Source organism: Mercenaria mercenaria, chromosome 12 (assembly GCF_021730395.1).
Source record: "Mercenaria mercenaria strain notata chromosome 12, MADL_Memer_1, whole genome shotgun sequence".
In the NCBI taxonomy this organism is placed as follows: Eukaryota; Metazoa; Mollusca; class Bivalvia; order Venerida; family Veneridae; genus Mercenaria; species Mercenaria mercenaria.
In genome coordinates this window covers 60,117,319-60,144,662 of record NC_069372.1, presented here as the reverse complement: position 1 = coordinate 60,144,662, position 27,344 = coordinate 60,117,319, and the positions used below count along the sequence as shown (strand labels likewise).

The following is a 27,344-nucleotide window of genomic DNA, read 5'->3' as shown; positions in this document are numbered from 1 at the left end:
TTCCGTTTTGGGTTTATTACATTGCGTCATGTGATTTTCAAAACGTGATAAGTTCAGTCAGAAAAAAAGAACATATAATGTCATGCGAAACGATTATCACTTATTCCCCTTTGCGGTGAGAGATACATTGTTAACTTAAATCAATATAGAGCCATTTTCCCAAATGGTATAGAGCAACAAACCAATGGATTTGTCGATATTATACAGGTAAAAGGACTCCGTGATGAAAGACAACTGATCGATAAGGGAAAGGCCACCGCTGATACGTAAAAACATAACATTAGCAGCATTGCAGCGAGTGCCATAGTCGTGAAGGTGATTCACTGGATTATTGGTCTGTGTTTTGTTTACTTTTGTGCGATCAATTTACTTAATGGTTGAGATATGAGGTGCAACACATACATAAATATTCTGAGAAAAATATGAATCATTGACTGGAATAATGTGTGAATATTAATGATTTTTCCTCTGAAATAGTGTGTATGACGTAAGGATTATTTTAACATATACGATTTCGTTATTGAACACAATAAATGAACTATAAAACATGTAACTGTTTAGCCAACGGCTAATTAAAATGTCCTGACACATTTTAATGACAGTTTTGTGTCTATTTAATGGATATCAACATGTAAACGAAATGTTAAATTAATTATATTGTGGATTAAAATGTTATACCATATTGTTTGTGTATGTGGGAATCAATATGAGAATAATGATATGGATTTATGTTTGATATCTCCCATAATCAACATTGAAGGAGTATTGTAGTATTAACTGACGTGATTCAATTAATCCAACAATTAAAATGTAGTTTTTACGCTACCATTTATTGTACTGTAAATAATTGTAAAATATAATGTAGCGTTACGGTATTATTTCTTCACTTTTTCTAAATTGTAACATACTGAATATAACCACGTGTATATCTTTCACTCTGGATTCTGTTAGGCTTAAGGGTGATCTAAATTTTGTTCCGTTTTAATATATTCGGTGTTAAAAGGATTGTGTAATTTGGAGTCGATAACATGACGTTTACTCATTGTAAATATTGACTCAGCTCACGGTAACATTTGTTTGTTGAATTAATCTTCTTTTTTGAAATCAAAGACGGAAACAATGACTGAAAGTTTCGATTTTTTACGTTAACCTTAAGCTGTTACAGACTTATCAAACGATTAGTGTACTATCAAAGATTATCCTTAAGGAAATAATTAACTAGTCGGTGATTTAACTTTTATATATTCGGTTCACTGCCGAAAATAAAATAGCAAATGGATTCCGAGCGAGAAGTATATGCTGAGGGAGAAGTAGAGGCTGGGGACAGAAGCAATTATGGGGAAGAGGACAATCTACGAGCGATGCTGGAACAGAAGGATCGAGACTTGATGCTTGCTGCGGAGCTTGGAAAAGCGTTGTTAGAAAAGAATTTAGATCAGGAAAAAAAGTTAGAACAAGTTACTGAAGAGTATAATCAAAACATTGAGGTATGATAAGAAAATGACGTTTTTACATGTTCACAAACCACTTTATTTTCTTGTAAACATTTAGAAATTAAACAATAAGCCTAACTAGGGCAAAGCTAATTCATCCAGATGTTTCATTTAACTCATCATTGTCAGATAATAGTAATTTCATATTCATTAGGCACTTTATTATATGGTAAAGAAGTTCTAATATTATTGTAAAATTTCAAACAATATGTGGTATGGGTGACCAGATTTTATAGCATGTCTTGAACAACTGCTTGTTTTAAATAATCTAAGCGGTAACAGTAAATATTTCTATAAAATTCTGGCTATTTTTTTTTTTGTCAAAACCTAAATAAAGTTCACCTTATAGGTCTAGCTATTTTGTTTACTTTTTGTTTAATATTCAAAATTTTGTATATTTTAACGCTGTAGATTTAAAGTATGTAACCACAACTGCTGCCCTAAGGATGTATACTTGACTTTTAGTATTGATGCGATATAAGATAAATTTTCAAACCAGAAGTAACTTGCTTTTTACATTTTTTTCTTAGAGCATTGGTGAGTCATACTTTTAACAATACCATTACATTTCAGGCATTAGAGCAGGAAAGACATGGATTACATCTTAAGTTGGAGAATTTGGAAGGTGAATATGAGAACACCGTTAAAGAGCTACAGTACGATATTGCACAGCTTAGGGAGGAACTTGATAGAAATAAACATGACTCCTATGCGGGGGAGAAGAACAAATTAAATAGAATACAAGAACTTTCGCAACAGGTAATTTACAATATTCAAGTCATACATTTGTACATGGTTTTAATTATCAGCTTCAAAGTCGGTCCAATTCCAGTGAAAGTTAAGCTATTAAAAAAATTGAAATTATAAAAGTTTCTGCTTTCAAATATTGGACTCGACTTAGAAAGGTTAAGTAAATTTCTGTTTAAGAAGAGCTGGACAAAGAAATAGCCTTGTCTTCTTTGTATTTTTGTGACACAAGTTTAACAAAGGTGGTATAACCCGTGGAAATTTCGGTATACATGTAATTCTAAAATGAAAATTGTTAATTAATAGAATTTTCGTAAGAAAATTGGCGAGTTCGACACACAACTAATGTGTATTGTAGGAATTCATATGTATGCCGTAAATTCAAGGAAGCAGTTTGATCAAGCAATGACCTTTAAATTTGCTTGGTATTGTGACGGTATTTAATTTGTCCTCAGACGATCTTTTAAGACAGCGATCTTTTAAGCTCTTAAGAGCCTTAATAAACGGTATCCGCCGGCATTAAGAGTTAATCAAACATTAAACGTGATTAGTCTTGCATCATAATATTTCGTAATACGACATAATTGTACCATTTTATGACATTTTGTTGACATGTTAGAATTTAAGCTACTTTAGCTGTGTGATATCAAAAATATTTGAAAAAGAAGTTAGGTAACAGTATGTCAATTACATATGTCCAATTTGTTTCTTTCCGCACTCAGTGACCGTAAATGGTGAAAAAAAATACCACAGGCTATTTCATATATGTTAGTCAGCTATGTAGGACAGTTTTGTGACAGCTGTATGTTTGACTGGACATTCACATAGATAATATTAAAATAACAATGCAAATATCAGTCACAGTGTGAAGTTATTGTCATTTTTAATATACTCTATATCACACTTTCTTTTTCTTTCTTTTTCTTTTTTTTTGGAAATAATTGGTTCGTCTAGACGTGATAGTCTGCACGTAGTTTCGCTTAGCTTAGATTAACAATTGCGTTTAATTTCATACGTAGTCTTGAATTTGGTAATATATTGGTTTGTGGCCCAGTGCTGTCTCTTCTACATAATTCTATATAACATTATGTTATTCTGTACATTCGTGTTATTAAAATTTACGCACAAAATTTAGGCATTGACATTTTGTACATACACTGATTGCAGTTAAATATTAAAGAAAAATAGTTTTACAAAGTTGTGTTCAAAATTTGCTCATAACGCCGAAGTATGATTTCTTTGATGTAATGATATACATGTATGTCGCACAATTACATTTGATCGTTTTTTTCCAGGGTGTGCCAGTTTTTTTTGTGATTAGTTTTCCAAATGCTCTGCCTTTCTCACTATTGGTATAGCAGTGAAATACAAAATTATACCCAAAAGGTGTCATGAATAATATTGAAAGTTTACACAAAAATATGAAATGTTGATTTCCTCCTTGCAAATGTATATTCATTCAAATATCTAAAGAAATATTGGAAAGAAATATCAACCAATATCACCGGAATTGAAAAGGCTAATCAAATATCTGAGATATTTGTGTAAATTGGAAAGTCAACCACAACTGTGATTATCAACAATCAAAAATTAATAGAAAACTTTGAAGAGTGAACGTTGTATAATGTAAATGTCTACCAAATATTAAACGAGGGACAGTTCGAAAGTTTGGAGACAATTAAACGCATTCTCAGTATAGAAGATATATCTTGAATTTGTATTACATTGTACATGAAACTTAATACGTTCAGTTTTTTCGCATATACTTGCATTTGAAATACGGTCAGTTGAATACACATGCCATATTTTGCAAAGAAAATGAAGACAGGTTTGAAACTTGAAATTAGGAATTATATTAAATCTCATATAGGGTTTTAAATAAATCTTGCAACGTTTATTTTCCTCTGAATTGTTAGGGCCTCAGGAAAAATACTTTTGAGGAGAAAAACCATTAAAAGAAATATGTTTATACATGTAGACAAAGGACTTGTCTAAAACTGTTATGTGACTGCTATTTGTTTTTCTCAGAATGAAAAGCTGCTGGAAGAACTGCAAAATGCCAGAAGAATGGAACAAGAGTATGAATCGAAACTGCATACAATCAAGAATAGTGGTCTTGCAAACATCTCAGCCAAACAAGCCTGCCAGATAGAACATCTTCAGGAACAGGTAAATTGACCCGTACCATGAGAAAACCAACATAGTACATTTGCGACCAGCATGGATCCAGACCACCCTACGCATCCGCGCAGTCTGGTCAGGATCCATGCTGTTCGCTTTCAAAGCCTATTGCAATTAGAGATACCGTTAGCGAACAACATGGATCCAGACCAGACTGCGCGGATGCGCAGGCTGGTCTGGATCCATGCTGGTCGCAAATGCACAATGTTGATTTTCTCATGGCGCGGCTCGTATATTGTTTACTCTGTTGCACTGTCCATGTCCGTTTTCAAACAAACACGTCAATATTTGGTTTATAGATAAGTAAGAAACAGGAAGTGTTTTGTCATATGCGCGTGACCGAACTAACTTCAGTTGCTACTACAGTACACCATACTTCTGTCTACAACCGGGTAAATATGACGATGCCAATAGAAATTTTTCTAACATATTTTTTGGTACCTTTGACAAATAAATCATAACCATCCGTACTATCTCCTCCATGGTGTGTGTGTGTGTTCCAGCTATCTTCTGATAGCAAGCGAGGACAATGAATTCAAATAAAACATTGAAAATATTATAATTCCATAGTTCCTTCAAAATTGTCAAACCATTTGCCGCCATTTGAGGAACATAGCTCACCCGCTAGTTGAGCTATAGTTAAAGTAAACTAAGAGGCGATTCGATTCCACTAAAGTTCATCTGTAGATACACAAGTTGGTAATCAAACCTAGGTTTGGTTATTAAGTCATTTGAGTTTTGGCACACATACTTTATGTTTTGCATTAAGGGTTTCTAAGCCAAACATGTGGGTTAGGGTAAGTGTGGATTGAAAGACAGTCATAGTGGCTTAAGACTTCAAACGTTAAATGGCGATTGAAGTTGAAAATCCTCACAAAGGGCGCGACCCGGGCATGCCTTAGATAATTCGAACCTCGTTGCTCTAAAAATATTGTACAAACACTATGCAATACCATCCCCCGTACCCCTCGGTACGGTTAGCGTAAGATAGGAGATAGGACACTTTGAGGAACATGTCTGTTGGCAAGGTTGTCAGTCTTAACAGGAACTCCTAACTTGGAGTTCTACGCTCCATTTTTAGCTCACCTGTCACAAAGTGACAAGGTGAGCTTTTGTGATCGCGCGGCGTCCGTCGTCCGTCGTCCGTCCGTGCGTCCGTCCATGCGTGCGTCCGTAAACTTTTGCTTGTGACCACTCTAGAGGTCACATTTTTCATGGGATCTTTATGAAAATTGGTCAGAATGTTCACCTTGATGATATCTAGGTCAAGTTCGAAACTAGGTCACGTGCCGTCAAAAACTAGGTCAGTAGGTCTAAAAATAGAAAAACCTTGTGACCTCTCTAGAGGCCATATATTTCACAAGATCTTCATGAAAATTGGTCAGAATGTTCACCTTGATGATATCTAGGTCAAGTTTGAAACTGGGTCACGTGGGGTCAAAAACTAGGTCAGTAGGTCTAAAAATAGAAAAACCTTGTGACCTCTCTAGAGGCCATATTTTTCAAGAAATCTTCATGAATATTGGTCAGAAGGTTCACCTTGATGATATCTAGGTCAAGTTCGAAACTGGGTCACGTGGGGTCAAAAACTAGGTCAGTAGTCTAAAAATAGAAAAACCTTATGACCCCTAGAGGCCATATTTTTCATGAGATCTTCATGAATATTGGTCCAAGAATGTTCCCCTTGATGATTCCAAAGGGTCAAGTTCGAAAACTGGGTCAGTAGGGTTAAAAACTAGGTCATTAGGTTTAAAAATAAAAAAACATGGACCTCTTAGGGGCCCTTTATTTTCAATGGATCTTCATGAATATTGGTAAAGGAATGTTCAGTTTAAATAATTCTGGGGTCAAGTTTCCCCCCCGGGGGGGAAACTGGGTAAAGGGGGGGTTTTAAAAAAATAGGTCAGTAGATTTAAAATAAAAAAACCTTTTGTGCCCTTCTTAGGGGGGCCTTTATTTTTTTAGGATCTTCAGGGGAATTTTGGTCAAAATGTTCCCCTTGTTGTTTCTAGGTCAGGTTCGGTTTACTGGGAACGGGGGGATCAAAAACTAGGTCAGTGGGTTTTTTAAAAAAAAAAAACCCTTGTGCCCCTCTCTAGGGGCCATATTCTCAATGGATTTTCATGGAAATTTGGGTCAGAATGTTCCCTTTGATGATATGTGGGGCAAGTTTAAAAAGGGGTTTAACGTGCGGTCAAAAAATTGGTCAGTGGGGTCTAAAAATAAAAAAAAACCTTTTGGGGCCCTCTCGGGGCCTTTATTTTTTTTTGGGTTTCTTAAATGAAAATTGGTAAGAATGTTCCCTTTTAATGTTTATCGGGTCAAGTTCAAAAAGGGGTCACGGGGGGTTTAAAAAACTAGGTCAGTAGATTTTAAAATAAAAAAAACCTTGGGGACCCTCTAGGGGCCATTTTTTTCTTTGGGGATCTTCTTGATATTGGTCAAAAAGGTTTTTCCCATCTTTGATATCTAGGTCAATTTCGAAACGGGGGGTCACGTGGGGTCAAAAATAGGTCAGTAATTTCTAAAAAATAAAAAAAACCTTTTGGGGGCCCTCTTAGGGGCCATTTTTTAATGAGTCTTCATAAAAATTTGGTTTGAAAATTTCAGCTTGATGATATCTAGGTTCAGGTTCGAAACTGGGTCATGGCCTTTAAAAACTGGGGTGGGGTTTTGAAAAATAAAGAAAAAACCTTGTGCCCTTTCTAGGGGCCCAATTTTTCACGAGATCTTATAAAAATTGGTGAAAATGTTCACCTTGATGATATTAGGTCAATTTTAAAAGGGGTGGGTTACGGCCCTTTAAAAAAAATTGGGTTAGGTCAAAAAAAATTTAAAAAAAACCTTGTGACCCTCTAGGGGCCCAAATTTTTTTTTCAATGGTCCCCTAAAAATTTGGTAAAATTTTTTTTATCTTGATGATATCTAGGTCACAGGGTTAAAAAAATAGGTCACTTTGTAAATAATAAAAAATAAGGGACGTCCATCCTCATTTAAAACACGGGGTCATGTGGGGTTTAGGTGAGCGTTCAGGACCATATGGTCCCCCTTTTTTTCCCTAGGGAAAACTGAAAACTTTTGTTTTAATTTTTTTCCCAATCTTTTAAAATATTCATGTTTTGGATTACAAGGTTCTGTAAAATTTTCGTTTTTAAAACGTTTTGTAAACGTTACTAGGCTTTTTGCGGATATAAAAATTTTTGGCGAAATAGGTCTTTAATTGCACTATCGTAAATGTGATGTTTTTACAGCAAAAAAGGAAAAACTTTGCGCTTTATGTCCCTTTTTAGGGTTGGTATAATACTTTTCCTTGTGGTGGGGGAAAAGGGAGACTGCCCCATATGATCCTTTTGAAATTTTTAAGGTTTATGATTTATTGGATTTTTAAATAAACAATTAAAAAAAAATTTTTAAACCCCCTTTATAATTTTACAAAATTGTGAGTCCCAAAATTTTATAAAGTAACCGAAACCAGTACATGCATGCACAATACTTTTAAAATTTAAAAATTTAAAAATTTTTAAATGCCATATTTGTTTAAATTTTAGAAAACCCCCAAAATAAAATTAAGCGATTTTTCAAATATATTAAACGATTACTGTAAATTTCAGCTTTAAGTTTTTCTTAGCAGTTTTTGGATTGGGGGGCCAAAATTTATAATTGCTCGTAGTTAAAAAGGGTTTAAATGACTTTTTAACTTTTTGGCATGCTGGGAGTATTAATGTTTTTAAAGGCTTAATATGATGTTAAAACATGTAGAAAACTAAAACTTATGGGAATATTAAGGTAAGGGTTTTTTTTAAAACTTAAATTTTACATAGTAAAATTTTTTTTCATTTGATTCATTTTTTCTTTAAAATTGACTTTGCAAAAAATTTCATAAAATTTTCCTTTACAAAGAAATTGAAAGCATTTTATGACGGTTTTTTTAATGTAGTCCGGGTTCGGCATCCTTTGTAAATTTTTCGTTTTTAAAGCTTACTTTTTTAAAACCAAAAGGGAAACTTATTTGCTAAAAACCACAAAATTTACATTAAAAGTGTTTTTTAAATTTTGGTTATAAACCCCAAATTTAAATATTACGCAAACGCCAAATGTTTTTAATTTTAAAGTTTTTTGTGTAAAATTTTCACACACAACTCATCCCCCCAAAAATTTGCAAAATTTTGGCCCGTTGTTGAAATTTGTCCTTTCCTTGTTTCACATGCCCTAAAAAGAAAATTTTTGTAAATTTTTTTTTGGATTAAGAAATTGGCTTTTTTGGGAATTCCCCGGGTTTAAACTCCCCTTTTTGTTTATGTCAAGAATTTCCCAAAAGGCGGTTTTTTCGCCATTTTCCTTTGTCCCCGTTTTTTTTTTTTGTTTATATTGTCTATTCCTTTTTGACTTTTTCCCTATGTTTTATTCGGGAAAAAAAAACCTCAGGTTTTGTGTTGCTCAAAATCGTTTGCGGGATTGGGCAATGACCTTGTGTTAAACACCCCCCCAAAATTGGCATAAACATGACCGGGGAATTTTTTATTCAAAATACAAAGTTAAGGGAGTATTTAACCAAACGTAACTTTTTTTAGTTTTATTTGGAAACCTTTTTTTTGTTAATTCAAAAAATTTGGGAAGGGTTATTGATTCGTCATTGGGTTTTGGTCCCCTTTGTTCCCCTTGGTGGGAAAAATTTTGGCATTTTTAACCCTTTAGATGAGGTCTTTGTATATATGGTTCGGGTTTCCCACAGGCGCCAAAATGTCCCCACCGTACTTTAAAAAGGCATCGGGGTTTTGCGGTAGTATACAGTCTTTTTTTGGGGAGAAAAAAGTGAATGCCCCATCTGGGGCCCCTCTTGGAAATTTTAAATTTGGGACTGTATAAATTTCAAGGGCCATTTGTTTTTGGTTTTTTGAGCTTTACTTACAATTGGGAAAGGTATTTTTTGAAATTCCAGAAATGTTTTGGGATCACATACAAGGTTTATTTGCATTTCGCGATTCTCAATGATTTCCTAATTGAAAAATGTCCCAATTTCAATGCACATTAGTAAAAAATTTTTCGACAATGTAAAAAAAAGTACATTTCCCTTTGTAGGCTTTATTTTTAACTATGTTTTAGCACTTTTATAAAATATTTAAAGAAAAAAGGTTTTTTTACCTTTTTTTAAACGAAAAGAGTTTGCCAAGAGACAAGAATTTTTTTCATCAGGACACTGAATTCAACTGATGGCGAGAGCACTTCTACAATATGATCAATATCTCAATGGACTTGTTAAATCCAAGTATCATTCAGGTGTTCCAATGACTGAGCATTATAAATATCACAGTGTGATTACTGCACATGGTCTTTTGAAAGTAATACATGTAATTAAAACAAAAGGGGAAGTTTGAGGTTGCCGACGATAAAATTTCATAGGACAAAATGTTTTCTTTTATTGTTTTTATTGGGGTTTGTCTTGCATAATGCAGGGCCCCTAAATTTGAACCCAGTGGACTTTTGAAGGGTTTGGTTTTGTCTGGAATTTTTGATATAATTAAAATTATTGAAAGGGTTAAAAAAAATTTAAGGTTGAATACCAAGGGCCGTTTCCCAAGCCCAAAAAAAATAAAGTTTCCTCAAAGTTTAAACGTTGCAAGGGGGGCTTTTAAGAGGGTTGCATTTTCCATTATCTCCCATGAACAGACTCTTTTAAAAACCCCAGTCTGCTATTATTTTGCTTGGTTGCGGGTATTTGTTCCAAAGGGATTTCTTATACGTTCTGACTATATAGCAGCAGACTTGCCGGGGCCGAAAAAATTTGCCGTGGCCTTTAAAAAGTGCCTTTGGCCGAAAAAGTCTCCCCTACTTTAGTTTTTAAATATTTTTTTCCCCTTGGATCATGGATTCATTAAAAGTATATGAAAAAAAATTCCGTTTTAAAACCCTTTTGGTTTAATGGGGGGTGTGAGTTTTTCACTTTCCTTTCCCAAAGGGGAAAACCCAGCCCTCAAAAATTCCTATCTGTTTTGGTTTTGCTTTCTTGCATTCTTTTTTTCCCAAAATTTAAATTATTTTTAGATTTTTTTAAAACAAAAAATAGAAAATTTTGGAAAAAACTTCAGTTTCGCCCACACAAATAAAAAAAAAATGTTGTGGCTGGGTTTTTGAAAGGTCTCCCCCCAAAAAGGGGGGGTTTCCTGAATTTTGGGGTTTTTGGGGTTTTTTTTTATCCTGTGGAGTTTTTTTTCGGGGGAAAAATTTTAGGCCCGGTTTAAAATAAAAAATAAAAGCGCTAATAGGTTTTTTAAACTAACATGAAAAGGGAAATAAGATAAAAAAAGGGCTGGTCTATGTTTTAAATTTTTTAAAAACCAAGAAAAAACAAACAAAGGAATGAAATTGAATTAACGGGGAATAACCCAAAACCCCCGTGCTTTTCCCCGGCGTTTTGCATGAAAAAAACAACAATCCAGGGAAAAAACACTTTTAAAAGCTTGATTTTTTTTTTTTCCTTTTAAGGGTGAATACAATACAAAACACACAACTTTGGAATTTTTCTCCCAAAAAATTCAAATTAAATTTTTGAAATAAAAACTGCAGGCATTTTTAGAATAACAAAAACAGAAATTTCGCCAGTTGCGGCTGTGTTGTGGGTACAGGTTTTTTATTTAAACCCAATTGCCCTTTGGAAAATCCCCGAAATTGGTATAAAAATACAAATAGTGCCGAGTTTAAATTTGCTTCTATGGTGGGAATGTTTGGGGCCCAAATTTAAATTTGTCAGGGGAACCCCGCAAACGTTTTTAACCCCCCCAAGAACCTGAAAGGGTTTTTCCCAATATATTTTGTCAAAAATTTAAACCCTTTGGGCCCCCTGCCCCTTTTTCCAAAGAAAAAAAAAACGCAAACTCTTTTGCTTGTTTAAAATTTTGGGTTTAAAATTTTTTTTATTTTCTTGGGGAAAAAAGTTTGGCATTTTAAAGCTTTTCAATTGAATTTTTTTTTACACGTAATCTCTGTCTAAAAAGAAAACCTTGGAAGAGACAAAATTAGTCTTTTTGAAAGGTGGTTTTTATTCACGGGGTTAAAATTACCGGGGAAAAAAAAACAGGGGTCTTTAAAACATTTTTTGGTCTTGTTAAAATTTGTGTTTTTAGTTTTATACCTAAAAAATTTTGAAAAAAAAAAATTCGGCTTGTTTTTCCCCAATTTGGGATCCGAACATGCAAAAAAAATTTCCTTTATTCCTTTTGGGTTTCCCGTTTTGTCCCTTTCCCGTAGGTTTTCTCCCGGGGGACTTCTTTAAATTAAATGCATAAACCGGGACACATTTCATAAATAGCGCACATAAAAACTTCCTTGGTCGAGCAAAGTTAAATAACCTTTTTTATTTCTACAAAGGGGCCCAAACTTTTTTAAATAATTATGTTTAAAAAGAAAAGTTATTTTTCCTTTAAAAGGGCCCCTTTTTATCGTAGCAAATGTAAATTAAATTTTTACATTTTTCACTCGATGTCTTTTTTAAACCTAAAAACATTTTAAAAATTGATTGGGGAAAAATTTGGTCCTTAGCAAAAAATTTAAATACGCTGAAATTTAAATATTATTTTAATTTCAAGGGTTTAGTTCTAAAGAAAAATAGGATGGTATTGGACAAGCAATTTATCTTTTGTTTTTTAAAAAGCACTACATTAAAAAAAATTATAAAATTTTCTAAAATAAGTAAAAACCCAAACAAAAGGTTTTGATCATATTTTTTCCCCCGGGGAAAAGGGTTATTAGGTGGGTGTAAAAGCCCTTTCTTTTTGTTTGAAATGAAATTTTTCGCAGATTATACAATAAAACTTTCTTTTTAGAATTAGCGGGGGTTTTTGGAAAAATTTTGAGATGCGTGAGTGTCTCCCTTTAATTAAGAGGCTTTAGGGTTCTTCCTGCGTTGTTTCGTCTATCCCACCGGGCACTTTTAAAAACGTCTCCTCTCTCTCTTCTCTCTTCTCTGGGTTCTGGGGGCTTTGTCTCACGCTGTCCTTTGGGCTCAGATCGTTCTGTGTTGACTATTTAAAAAGATAAATTTTGGCCCCCTTTGAGTGGCGGCTTTTTTGGCACTATTTTTAAAGCCCCTTTTTTGAAGTTTTGCCCTTTAAAAAGGGTGATATAAATCGGGTTTTATAATAAAATAAGTTTTTATTAGGGTTTTTTATAATAATATAAAATTTATTTTCGGAATTTTTTGCATTGAAATTTTTACTAGTATAAAAAATTCGTTTAAAATTCTTGCGGGGATGTCAGCTTTTTTTTCAATAGGTTTTTTGATTTATTTTCCCTTTATTTTAGACAGACTTTTTATTTTTTTTTTTAGACCCCTTTTGTCTATATTTCTGGGATTTCATCACTACAAAACAAAAAAGTGAGGGGAGAGAATTTTACGAGAAGATTTAGCCGAGAGAGGTCCTGTTAGGATTATTAAAGAGACACAGGCCGAATTAAAATTTCGGGAAACGTCAAAGAGGGGAACGGGAAGAGCAAGATGTATCGGAGCCGCCCAGTGCCGGGTTAGACTTTAAAATGTTTAAATTTTTTAAAATTTTCATTTTATTCCTTTTTTACTTGAACAGTTTTTAATTAAACTTTTTTAAATTGGAAAGTTTCGAAAAATAAAAGTATTCCCCACAGTTTGGGTAAAAATTTTTTAAAAACATGATATTTCCACTAAGTTTGGCATAGAATATGTATTTTGGGGGCCCACTGAAGAAGGGATAAAAAAAGGTTTAGAATGGTAAAAATGCAAGAAGAATTTTAAATTTTTTGCATTTTTTTAAAAAAACGTTGCAACGGTTTAAAAACCCTCCTGAAAAAAAAATTTTTTGGGGTTATTTGAAAAAATATCTTATTACAAATTTATGTCAAAAGTTTGAAACTTTTGTCATTCAGAGTACTTTTTTTTATGGTTTTTTTGAAAAAAAAGGGGTTAAGTTTATTTAGAAATGTGGGGTGTTAAAAAAAACCCCTTTAAAATAAAAAACAAATATTTTTAAAACTGCAAAAAGTTTAAACTTTGATAAATATATCCCCTGAATATAAAACGCAAAGGGGGGTTGCTTTCCCTTTTGGGAAAACCATCAATCCTTTTTAACATTTTAAACCTGTTGTAAGAAAAAACATTATGTGCAAGATTGGGGGTTGAAAGCTCTTTGGTAAGTTTGTTATGGTCAAGTTTTTGGAAAAATAAAAAAAACATAATGAAAAACCCCAACACAGAGAATAAAAAACTTGAACCTGGACTTGACTTCTAGGGGAACCATAAGAACATTAAATCATATTTTAAAATATTTGGTCACGCCCATTTTCCCAAACAAAAAAATGCATCGCATTTTTATTCTTAAATTTTAATTGGTATTTTTTAATTTTTAGTTTAATGTTTGTTAAAAATGTTGGACAATATTTTAATGCATCGCTTATAATTTTTATGTAAAAAGGGAAAATAGGGGGTAGATAGTTCCCATGAAAATGTTGGATAATTTTTAATGATGCTTTAAATTTTAAAAATTAAAGGGAAAATTTTGGGGGTTTTAAAATTGAAAATGATGGATAAGGGTTTGATTTCCCATTATTCATAATTCCCAGTCAAAAGGTTTTCCCCAGTATTTTTAAACCGTTGTTTAGCTTAAAGCTTTTTAATGAAAAAAAATTTTCTTACACCCCAAAAGGGGACACACCGTAAGGGTTTTTTAAATAGGTTTATTTTTTTTCCCCATCGAAAAATTTTATTGTCCGAATTTTTGACTGCCCAAAAAGTTAATCACTAATTAAATCTCTAAAGGGGGGTATATGAACTTTAAAATATGAATAATTAAAATCGGTTTACCTTTAAATGTTTACAGCTTATTGATTATACAGTTATCTTTTCTTGATCTCTTGTTGGATGCGCCTTTCCCGGGGGAGCGTTAGATCTACTAATTAGATGTTTATTAAAGGCAAATTTTTAAAACATGGGGAATTGGACCCTTTTTCTCAGTCTCCTGGCGACAGAGATGAAAGAAGTAATGAATAATTTGGATGTAAAATTTTTTAAAACAGGATCTGTTAAAATACTAAACGGGAATTTTTCCAAGGGAAGAAAAATCATTATCAGAAAATTTAAAAGTACTAAATTAAATAAAGTCCAGATGCTACTGAGTGCTTAAATAAACTCTATTGAACGGCGAAGGTATGGAATACTGGCCCGGGGTCGAATTCAAATGCTAAATATCAAAATCAAAACCCCAAAAAAAATATTTATTCGGGTTTGTTACGGGTGTTTTGTCATTGCCCAGTCGGGTAGAGAAATTTCCCCCTAAAAGACGGCAAAAATTTTTGAGTAAAAAGATCAGTCAAAATGTCACTGGGGTTTTGAAAGTATAAAAATTTAGGTATTTTACTATGTTTTTTTGGAAATAAAAAATGGTTTTTTCCATAAAAAAGCCCTCCAGGGTTTCCCGATAGTTTTAAAAAAAAAATTTAAAAATTTGGTTTGAGCTTTGTCCCTGCTTCAAAGTTTGGGAAATTTTTTTTCTTTTTGACTGAATATGACCTACATGTAAATAAAGAAGTCCACTTTGTTTCCCATAGATAAAAACTTGACGCAATTTAATTTTTCGATTATAAAATTGGAAAATAGTTTTTGTGCATAGTCCTTCATCAATGTAACCTTTATACGTAATAAGTTATGAAAAAAAAGGGAATTATAAAGGGTTTTTGGCAATAAAGAAAAAGAAAAAAAAAATTACTTCGAAAAAATGAAGACGGGAAAAAATCCAAGTTTATTTTTAAAAACAAGTAATCAGAAATACTAGGTTTAAGGGAAAAGAATTTTTTGGGTTAAAATGAAACCCAAATGTCGGGAAGATGCATATTGAAGGGTTTATTTCTTTTTTACAGGGTTAAAATTCATACTTCCCCAAAAAAAAACGTAAACAAAATTTTGAACGAAGGGACATCTTCTTCCAGCTCCGCCAGAAAGATGAAGAAATCCGGGATCTTCACGAAAGGAATTCACATCTCAACGTACAGTTTTTGATAATTCTGACAAAAAAAGGGGGTTTAAAACAGCAGGGTCATTCATTGGGCATGTTCAAAAGAATTGTCTCAGTTGCCCGGGGAAAAAAAGAAAAACTCTATGGCAAAAAGGTTCTCCGATAAAATCCCGGGAAACCGTTTGAAATTTTCAAGTTATAACCATTTCCCGTTTACAAAAGATTTTAAAATTTTTTCCCGGTAATATTTTTTCCCGAAATCACGAAGTTTACCTCCGTTTTCATTTGGGCAAAAAAACGCAGGAAAAAATTGTATTGCCGCGGCGGCCCGGGTTTTAAACCCGACTGGGACATGGTTTTTTTTTTTTTTATTTTGGATTTTAAGCAATTTGAAACAAAAACAAAAAAGCATGTTTTTATGTTTATAATAGGAAAAAAATTTAGTTTTAAAGAAAAAAATATTTTTAGTGAAAAAATGGAAATTGTGCCCTATAAATAAAAAATTTTCGTACCCGGGGGGAGAAAGCCCTTTAAATCGCCAAAATAAAACCTATCCTCCAAAAATTAGTGAACGCGAGTCATTTTTATCAAAAATAGACTCGTTCTTCCAAACCCCTTTGCCTTTCCCCAAATTTTAAAAAAGGACTGGTTTAGATTTTAATTTTGGGCCATACCACTAATTTTTTTGAAGGGGGGTATTTGCTGAAAACTTTTGACTGAACAGATGATCTTGGTTTCACTGGTCGCAAGGAAAAATCCCCTTCCGCCAAACAGGTAAAAAGGGTTTGAAAGGAAAAGAAAAAATCATCAGAAAAAAAAAATCAAATGTTCGGAAGGGATCAATGGATGTAAGTGTATAGCACGACTGTCTAAAACATTATAACAAGATTTAAACAAAATGCCCTTTTGGAAAAAGAATAGAAAATAATGGATAAAAATGAGGTTTTCCTGGGAGTATTATGTTTTTTAAAAAATTTTGTTTGCTTTAAAAACCCTTTAACGGTTTTTTAAACTATTTTTGTTGCCTTTTAAATTTGTCCAAATAAGTATTTGAGGGAGGAAAATGGGGCCAAACCCTTTTTAAGTTAAGAGGCATAAGCTATTGTTTTTAATGGGCTTTCCACAGTTTAGGGGTTTTGAATATAAATGTATTTTTTTTTTTCCATTTTCCCTTAATGTTTTTTCAGGTAATTTTTCAAAAGGGGTGAATATTGGGAAATAGGGAAAACTTTTTTTCGTTCCATTTTATTTTTAAACCTTCCCTTATGGGATAACTGCAAAAGTTTCAAATATTGAAAATGGGGACTTTTTTTTAACCCTTCATAAAATTATTTTGGGCGGGTGGTTTATCCCTAAAAGCCTTCGGAACTTTTAAACCCTTTTTTTTTATAAAAGGGGTCCCCATCACCCCGGAATGTTTTTTTGTTCAGCAGCCAATGTGTCCTGAACGATAAATTCGTGCATTATCACATAATATTCATTTCAGCCAATAACAATGTTTTAAGGACATTAGAGAAGACGCCACTAGTAATGATTACACGATGGGATAAAAAATTTTATGGGAAATTTTTTCCCATAATTGTTAATACCTGTGAATTCTAAGGTGAAATTTCCAGAAAAAATTTAAAAGCCCCAATTGACATTTTAGGCACTTTATGTGAGGTTTTTGTTTTAAGGCAAAAACAGCGGAAGTTTTATGTTTGAAAACATTTTAAAATTCCCTGGAAAAAGGGTTTGGGGGTGTTGGTTTAAAAGGGTTTTAAGTATGTTAGGACATGCTTTTTTCACCTTTTACAAAGCCCCGATAAGAACTGCCAAAATTTGGTTTTTTAATAGCTTTTTACCCCGGCAGTGTCTGATGCCCAAACATGGAAAAAATTACTTCACAGCATTGTGCAAACCAAAAAAGAATTGTTTTTTGTGTTTTTATGAAAAAATTTCACAATTAATAGAGTACAACTCGTGAAATTTAAAATGAATGTTTTTTCCCCTGTGAAGTTGTGCACAAGGGGTTTTTTGGTGGGGGTTTTACTCGGTAAAGACCTTTTATTGGTGCTTGATAAGCCAAAGTATGATAAAAAACACTGTCTACACTATGATACCGTCTCACAGTTGCTAAATAGTGTCATATGTCCTAAGTCTATTGCTAAAAGATGCCTCACTTGTTTTCTTGTATCATGTAGATATATCAGACATAGTTATCTTTGCGTGTCCCAGCGAAAATCAAGCCTGTGCTAAGGTGGTGCGAAATTGGGTTTTCTGGTGGAAAAAAATTTTTTAGTTTTAGTGTCAAAAATTTGACCCCAATACTACCGGGAAAAACAATGGAAACGGGTCCCATTTAAAGTTCAAAAAACCTCGATTTGATTTTTTAAACCCCAGTAAAATTGTGTTTAAACACAAATATTTGAGTAGCATTTAATATTAAACTAAAAAAGAATATGAGGAAAACCCCGAGATCAAAAGGGTTGGTCAGCAAAGTCTTACGTTTGGGGTTTTTAATATAAAAAACGAATCCAAAATGGAAGAATAAAGGGGCTTTTGGGAAAAAGTGGGTTTACATGGGTACTACTAAATTTCTAATTTCTTGTATTCAGAAAATTTAAAAAAAAAAATTAAAAAAAAAAAAAGAAGAACTTGTAATAAAACCCCCCCGGGCCCCCCCCCCTCACCCCCTTGAAAAAAAAAAAAAAAATACAGTTCGTTGCTAAAGGCCTGTTTTTTGAAATTTTTATTTACACGTAACAAAATTTTTTGTTTGCAGAAAAAAATTTATTTTTTTTCCCAAAACCTTGTTTGTGATTTCAGTATCCACCCGTATGTTCGGTGATGATGGGGATTGAATGTGATGATTTTATGATGATTATCTTATGGCTCATCTACCGGGATTTTATGATACAAAAAGAGGTTTCCCAAAGTCAAGGGCAATCCCCGCAGAAGGATAAAAGAGGTTTTGAAAACTTTTTTAAAAAAATATGTTTTTTTTTTTTTAAAAGCTGACATCGCTATTTAAAATAATATCATTGAATTAAAAAAAAATTTTTTGAAAAAAGGGGCGGTAATTTGTTTTGTGGGCGCTCCAGATTTTTTAAAAATCCCGGCCAAAACTCTTAAAAACGCAAAGTGTCAAGATATTTTTATTTTGGACGTAAGCCCCTTCAGGGAATTTTAAGTCCCTGTTGAGAGATTGAAAACTTACCCTTTTCAAAAAAACTAAAAATAAAGTTTTTTTTTTAGTCATTTTTGAAGGGTGTTTTTGTTATTTAAAAATCTTTTAGTGGTTGAATTTTGGGGGATTGAAAGCCTGACTCGAGTGGAAAAATTTTGGCGAGGGGTCTGGGCCCAGTTACCCCCAGAAAAATTTTCCCGAGGGGCCCGATGTTTTCCCCGCCCTTTCTACCGTGACAGATTCAAATAAACGACGTTTTTTAAGATTAACGAATGTTTTTTTTTATATTTGAATTTTATTTTTTTATTTGTTTGCTTTTGAAAATTTTCCATTCCTTTATAATTACGCACCCCCCCGCTTAGCTCCCAAAAGGGAGAGCGCATTAACGATCCGGGGTTGTGGTTCGAGCTTTTTGGGGGGAGGGTATATTCCCGTGACGATTTTATAAAAGACTTTTTGTCAGAAATCTTCGTCCTCCACCTCTGATTCATGTGGGGGAAATGGGAGTTTCTTGCGGGAAAGGTTTTGACTGGACAGAAACAAGGGAACCCCCTGGTTAGGTTAATGCCCCCCGTTACATACGGCGGGTTTTTCCCAAAAAAAAAAAAAAAAGGGAAAAAAAAAGGGTCATCTTACCCCCGAGTGTGGATGGATTCCCAGTACCAGCAAAAGCCCCGGGAAAATCCTATTTTGGATGCAAGAAAAGTTTATCCGCAGCTTTTTTTGGGCTGGCTGCCACAAGGTTTAAAAAATGACTTTCCTTTTAACAATAATACGTGTTTTTTAATTTTTCACACGCACGCCACCTTTTTATATAACATATTGGAAAAAAATGGAAAAATGGCGACCCGGTTCGAAAAATGGGTTTGCGAATTTCAAATTTTTTGGTTTTTTTTTCTGAATTTTTACTAATTTTTAAAATTGTGGGCGAACGCGGGGAAAAAGTGGGAAGGGCCCCTGACTGTCAAATATTTCTGTACATGTTTTTCATGTTTTACTATATCAAATCTGAGCCATGACAGTAAAAAAAATCGACGTATAGACCCAAAATTTTTTGGGAAAAATTTGAAAAAAGGGATTCTATTTTCCCAAAATATTACTTTCATTTGAAATTTAAATTTTAAAAAATTATGGAAAAGGCCCGATTTTTTAAATTTGGAAATGAGATTTTTAAAAATTTTTGGGGAAATTTTGTAAATTGGAATAATTTTGAAATTGCATTGAAATTTGCTTTTTACGCCCCGCGTATCTTATGCCGTACATTAATGTAATTTTTCATTTTTCGATGGTGCTGACTTTTTTTAAAACCCCGTATTAAGGGTTTTAAAATTAGAAATTAAATAGACTTTATTTAAAAACCTACATAAAAAAAAGTCCAAAATTTTGAAAATTGGGAAAAAAGGGAAAAAAAAATGGGAAATTTTCAAAAATTTAAAATTTTTAAAAAAATCATGGGGTCCAAAAACAGTGACGCCCTTTAAAAAAAACTTGCATCGGGCTTATTTTACAAAAAAAAAAGGTTTAAAGGGGGTTTGATTCCCGGGGTGACAAAAACCCCCCCCCCCCCAAAAAGCCCTAGGCCCGCCTCCAAATAGGCCCCTTTTAATGGAAAATTTTTGTCGTTTAAAGTAATGTAGAAATTTGATTTTTTTTTTTTTAAAAAAAGTTTTTTATTAAATTGGGCTGATTTCAGTGTACCATTTGGGCATTCTTTAATAGTATATAATTATTTAATGGAATTGTCTGGTTAAAAAGTTTAAATTTTGGGGCCCTTTGGCCCAAAAAGATCAGAAATTAATTTTGTAGGGTTTTTTTTTTAAGTTTTTACTTTTTGCCCCCGAAAATTAAGTGTTGGCTATAGACGGTTAAAAGGACAAGTAAAGGGGCGGGGGAAAAAATATAGAAGTAAAAAGGAAAAAATATTGTATAAGATAATGTTTAGGGGCAGTTTTAAATGATTTTTTTGCTCTATCTGTTTTACACTTTTGGGGCCCAAAGGTCTCCCTTTTAACCTTCTTTTATATGACACCGCAATGATCGTGAAATTGTAATTTTGAATAGGCGGGAAATTTAAAATTTAAAATTTTACAATTATCTGGGTATTGCAAGAAAGGAAAACAAAAGGGAAAAAGCCAAATTTCATTTAAAGGGGATAATTCCGGGGGAAAAAAAATTTTGGGTTTTTAGGGTTAACTGTTTTATAATTTTTTAAAGTGTATTGTCCTTGAAAACCCCTCTTTCGGCCCTTTTTTATATCCCACAATACCGGGGCAAGTATTAGCGCAATTATAATTTTTTTTATATGGGAATTATCAAAATTTTTATTTTACATGTAAAAAATTTTTTCCCCCTTTTTGAAAGTTTTTAGCATTTACAAGAAAAATAAGATTTAGTATTTCGTTTTAATAAGAACTTTATACTTTCCCTTCTTTTTTTGGACATAGTATAAAAAAATCTTCCGGGAGGGTTTTTCCCCGGAATGCATCTTTTTCATAGTACTCATTGTACACTTTGTTATGGAATTTCCATTGTTTACTTCCCTTTTAAAAAATTTTTTTTCCTTAGACGTTAAAGGGGGATTTTTGTTAAAAGCTTTTTGGGGTTTTTTTAAAGTTGATTTTTTGAAAGAAAAAAGTTCTGATACAGATTTGGGAAAAGGAAATTTTTGGGAAGTATAAACCCTGCGTTCAAATATGTCGGGGGATAAAACTCAGATGGGGGGAGAAAAATCTTAAAAAGGGGGAAGGGGGAGTGCGGGGATGACCCTTTTTGGACGAATCCGGCAGTCCTTTAAAAGGGGGGGTTTTAGTTTGAAAATTCGGGGCACCTTTTAAAAAGGGCAATACAAAAAAGCCAAAACAGGTATGAATGTTTTTTTTGTTTTTTATGTTTTCAGTGAAGGAAGAAAATTTGGGACATTCCGAACCCTTATATTCATTTGATTTGGGAAATCGTCGAAAAATTTTTTTAATTTTACTGCAAAAACGCAAAAATTTTGTTGTAGGCAAAGAAAATTTTTTAAAGCATGGTTTAAATTTTTAAAATATTTCGAATAAACGTAATAAATGGTACGGGGTCGGGGGCTTAAATCAACAATGGGTTTCCTCTTTTTTGTGTTGGTGTAAAGAATCCATAATTTGAGTTTTTACCATCTCTTTAGACACAGGGGCACACATTTAAAAAGAAATCCATTTATTACAACAGGCAGTTTTGGGGGCTGGAAAAGAGGGTTTTTACAGAAAAGTCAGGCAATTTTTCACAAAATTTAAGACAAATTAAAAATTCGAGGGGTTCCCCCTTCGCAAAAAACGACCAAAAACAGAACTTTCCAGGGGCAGGTTAGTTTTTTTTTATCGTATCATCCCCCAAACCCTCGCCCCCAAAAAAAATTTATTTTTTAAACCAAAAAAGCATATAAAAGTTTCATTTTGGGCATGAAAAACGTCAAACCCTTCCAAAGTGTAGTATTTTTTCTTCAGAAACACCTTTTAATTTTAAAAAATTTTGGTTTTGAGGGTTTTTAGATGGTTTTTTTATTTTTAATTTATGGTTATATTTGGGGGAAAAAGGGAAAGGAAAGCAGATTTTTTAGTTGAAGTTTTTTTAATATCAGTCGGAAGTTTTATTTTTTTACAAAGGTTCGATATATGCAAGGTTTTTAAAACAAATTTAAAGCGGGGTGTGAAAGACCTTTGAGAAAAAAAATCAGTTTTTACGGTTTCCCCTTTTTTAAATAATACCAGACATTTTCCCTAATTAACGTATTTCTTATGAAACCCTTTAAGGGTTGTTTGGGATTTGGTTTTTAAGCGGTAGGTTTTAAATGTATTCTACTAAAAGCAAACCCGACGGGAAAATTTTTATTGAGAAATATAAAACTTTTTCCCGGGGAAAACCTTTTTAGGGCATTTCCACGTCAGATCTCAAAAAAATACCCCCTTTATTGCTGAAAAATACTAATGATAAAAAAAAAATCGGGAGTGTTTTGTATGAAAAAACGTTTTTTAAAGAGCGAGTAGCGAGGTTTAAACCTCATATTTGAAAATCCGAGATTTTAAAAAACCCCAAACGGATCAGCAATTTTCGGGCGGTTTTTTCAGGCTCTATAATCCGTTTTTTTTGGTTTTTGGGGTTCTTTGCCCGTATTTATTGAAATTTTAAAAATTTTGTGTTCAACAAGCAAATTGTTTTATTCACCGCCGTGTTAAATTTGCCACACCCAAAGATGAAAATTTGGGATGAAGGGCCTTCTGCGGCTAGACAGCTGGCGAAATTTTAGCTTTACAAATTTTGCAAGCAAATTATTTTGGGGAAAAATGGAAAGATGGTTTTTTTTTTTTAGGGGCAGCGGTTTGGGTTTTTTTGATTAAATTTTGAACTTTGTTATGAAAAATTTTAAAACACTTTTTTTGACGCATGCTTTTTGTGAAATTATTCATTTTAATTTGGGGGAAAAAATTTTTTAAAAATTGATTTTTGATAGGGAAAGTATTTTGGGAAACCCTTGTTTTATTACCTCCAATAGGCGCTGACAAAGTAGGTTCATTTTCAAAATTGAAATTTTAAACATTTTTCTAAAATAGTAAATACATAACCTTATTGGACCCGTATTTATCTTTTTTTTAAAGTTTTAAAAATTTAAAAAAAATGTATATTTTATAGGAATTTCATTAAAGGTTTTTTGATATCAGAAAATTTTTAATAAAAAGGTGAATTAGACTTAGAGATTTTACGGAAAACTTTTTTCTTATATTACTGTCGCTTTTTGTAGCAAGCTGTGTGAGGGAAAATGCTTTTTTTTTTTTAAAAAAACCTCGGCACTTTCAAAAATGAGGAAAATTTAAACATTCCTTTAAGCACGGTAAAAAACGCACTTAAAAATTCCCGGGGCAGAGCGCTGTTTAAATTTATTCAAATTTTATTTAAAAAAAAAATTTTAACCGGCCTTGAAAAAGGGTTTTTGGCAGTAAAAGAATAAAGGTGGGTTTTTCGAAATTTTTTGGTTTTTCTTTTAAATAAATATTGATGTAACTTTTTTTTTTTTCAATTCCAAAATCTTTGGGAAAATTTGCAAAAAAGGGGGTTTTTTTTGTTCAGTATGTGTCTTTAAACTGGGAAGAAAATACAAAGGATTTTTGATTTTAAAGTTTAAAATTATTCAAAAAAAACATTTTTTGTTCTTCTTTTTAAAGGGGGCGGCACAGCCGAAGAAACAAGATACTTTTAAAAAAACGAGACAAACTGCAAAAACATGGGTTTGCATCTGTTTGCCCCAAAAAGCAGAGTTTCAGGGGGCCATGGAATCCAAAAGACATGCGCGTAGAGAAAGGGACGCTTTCAATTTTGAAAAATAAAATCAATTAGGAAAAAAATAGGATAATGATTTTTTTCATTTTTAAAAAAACTTTAAAAACACCCCACGAAATTGTTTTTAAAATTTTAAAAAATTTTTAAGATAATGTAGCACTGTTCAAGTGATCAAAAAAATTTGGGGAGGCGCAATTTTTTTGGCATTTCCAAAAATTTAAATGAAAGTTTTATAAAGACAAGAAGAGTTTTGTTAAACGGGTTTTATTTTTGCCCCTAAAAAAAAAAGACCATGGAAATTTTTTTTTTAGCATATTTTGATGGAAAAAAGAGTTACAGCAATCCAAAAAATGAGATTATTTGTGTTTAAAACCAACTAATGGGGGCCTTTTTTACCAGAAAAAAAGGGGTTCCAGCTTTTAGACCAGTGGCAGGTTTTATATTTTTATTTTGGCCCACTTTTCCCTTTGTATTAAAAAAATTATACACTGGACCATAAAAAAAAAGCTATAAAACATTTTTCCCGAGTTCAATAAAAGCATGCAAAATTGGAAAGAAGTTAAAAATTAGTAATTTTTTTTAAATTTTTTTTTTCCCCAAAAAAGTCGGGTTGTTTACAAATTTTTGTTTAAAAAGGCTAAAGAACTGGGTTCATCAAAAAAAAGTTGCTTTTTTTTGTTTTTTTACCTTTTATTTAAAACCCTCATATAAAAAACATTAGAGAAGTTTTTAAAAAGGTAAGGAGTAAAAATTTTGTGTGTTTTTTCGACCACCCTGCGAAAAAATATAGGGGAAAGTATAAGGATATTGCTTTTACTAACTTGTTTGTAGTTTTATTGATGTGAAGACCCCAAATTTTAAAATTTTCAAAAATTTTTTAAACCTGGTTTGCAAGCCAAACGTTTACTGCGCTCCCCTTGACTTTTTTAAAGGATATTTCCACATTTTTGAGGGTTTTTTAACCCCCAAATAAGGGGGCCCCTTAATTACATTTTTTTATAAAAATATAAGTAGATAACCCCTTTTTGCCCTTGAACCCCCCGATATCAGGAAGCCCCGGCCGGGGGGGGGGGGGTCAGCCCCTTTCCCCCTTGAAATATCGGCGATCAGTTTTAATTATCATTTTACAATGTACATTTTCAAATAAAAGTAGGGTTTTCCAAAAACCCAAACCCTTTAAGGTTCCCCATTTTTAAAAGCAGGTATTTTTAAAAAAATTTGGAATTTGTTGGATCACCCAATTCAGCACTTTTTTATAACCAAAAAAATTTTAACGGAATTTTGAGTTTTGGTTTATTTGTTTATTTTTTCTCCCTCCCCCTTTAAATACCCTTTTTCCCCCCCAAAATTTACAAAAAAATATGGGCAATATTATAATTTTCTGTTTGGTTTTTTCCCCCTAATGAAAAAATATGAGACCGTAAAACCCAAATTTTAAATTTAAAAATCTATTTTTTAAAATTTACAGATTTTTATTTTTTTAAGTCCAAATTTTTTCCCGGAGGCCCCCCAAAAACCTAAAGGAAAACCCCCCCTGGCAACCGAAAAAGTTTTTTATAGTATTTTAAAAATTATCAAATGAGGGGGGGCTTAAAACAGGACTGGCCAGCCCTTTCCCAAATGTTTAAAAAGTTTTTAGAAAGAGATCCTAAATTGTAACTGAAACAAAAAATTTCAAATTTTCCCAAAATAAAAGTTATATAGCCCCTTGAAAACCATTATTTAAAAACTGCCATAAAATTTAAAATTAATAAAAGGGTGATAAATGTAAATTGGAGCACTAATGCGCGTATAAAAAACATTTTAAAAGATCGAGTATCACCTCTGGTCAGACCAGAAGAGAACTGATTAGCAATGACTATATAAACTCTAATAAAAGATTTACACATTTACACACATACATTAAAACAATTTACATTTCATATGCATTGTATACAAAAAGGAAAACATTTAAACATGTTAAGTGTGACCAAATAAACATATATATGCCCTGAACTGGACAAGGGATGTCAGCCTAGTAAGAGACAAATAATCCAGTTACATGTAAAGGCACATACAAAACATCGCTCAACATGTCCAAATAAATCCCATTAACATTTTCTATACAATTATTCATATAAGAAGTTGGTCCTGGCTTTAAGTATGTCATAACATAATTTGGAGCTGACTCTTAACATTTGTTGATTTGAGAGTATAAATTTTAGCTTATCAAGATCAGATAGACTATTATATGAAGTATCAATCTCATTTGCTTTAACAATAGCAGTATCCCTGAGCGTTTGATACAGTGGACAATACAACAGTACATGCACTTCATTCTCAACACCATTTATACAAATTGGACAGACGCGTTGTTCTTCTAGGATATTTTCATATCGACCAGTTTCTAAATCAATATCTAAGTCCGTGCAGTCCATATTCAGTAAAAAAAAAGAACAATTTATAGTACAGGACAGTATTCGTAATTTTCCACATGCGACAGTTCGGACAGCTTTGTTACTAACATTTCAAAAATTTCACATTTGTTTCTGTTTTCCAGTCTGATATGGCTAATCTACTTGGTGTTCAAATGGAAGCTGGGCTGAATCCTGCGTTAAAGCTGGGTGGTCACGCGGATGTTGGATTAAAACCCTCGGCGAATCTAAAAGAAAATGATTCTAGTAAAGAAATGAAGAAGGAAAATGAAGAACAACCAGAAGAAAGTGTCACCTAGCTTTTTCTAATGTTGTGTTCGCTTTAATCTCCATGTGCTATTTTATCATCATTACATATCATAAAACAAACTGTATGTGTCTATAAAAGATGTGCAAAGGATTTGCAATGAAGAATTGTTAGGTATATTAAAAAAATGTCATCTGAAACAATGTTCAGGATTTTGTTTAACAATAATATTTGAGTTTGATAAACTAATGATATATTGGCCCTTTTCGAGACCATGCATTTTTCTTTTTTACGGTGCTGTAAGCTGCCTGATAAAATTAAGGTTCTCACCATGTTTTATTTTTTGTTTTTGTTTTTTTAAATTTCACCGCTGCTCAATTATTTTTCAGATATTTTCGTTTTGTATAAGTTACTTTAAAGCAATATGCTAATTTCTTGCCAACTTTTTACAATAATAAATTACTTTATGTTTTTTTAAAACTATTTTATCACCTTTCGAATATAAGCTATTTTTCATTTACATTTTATATCGAAAAGACTATACTCGGTAACCAAATCAGTATTTCGTTTCAATGATTTGGAATACAAGAGTACATGTCATGTCCACGTAACAGGAGGAAATTCACACAATATGTCATTCCCACGGACCTTCTGTCTCATCCATAGATTGACAGGAGTCTTAAATAACTGGGAAATAAAAGGAGGTACTGGACAAAATGATACATACAAGAGGAGATGCATTAAACATTATTGAGAAAATCGCTAGACAATTTCATACAGTCATCTGCATTTATAAATGTTGAGCCATGA

At 32.6% G+C, this 27,344-nt stretch overlaps 1 protein-coding gene across 1 annotated transcript; it reads left to right on the top strand.

Moving 5' to 3' along the window:
* The first annotated feature begins 100 nt into the window (after nt 1-100).
* LOC123533860 (BICD family-like cargo adapter 1) lies at nt 101-26,586 on the top strand. The gene is made up of 4 exons (XM_053520607.1): nt 101-1,487; nt 2,067-2,252; nt 4,269-4,409; nt 26,413-26,586. The coding sequence occupies exons 1-4, from the start codon at nt 1,275-1,277 to the stop codon at nt 26,584-26,586; spliced, it is 714 nt and encodes a 237-aa protein (XP_053376582.1). The 5' UTR covers nt 101-1,274.
* The last annotated feature ends 758 nt before the right edge of the window (nt 26,587-27,344 follow it).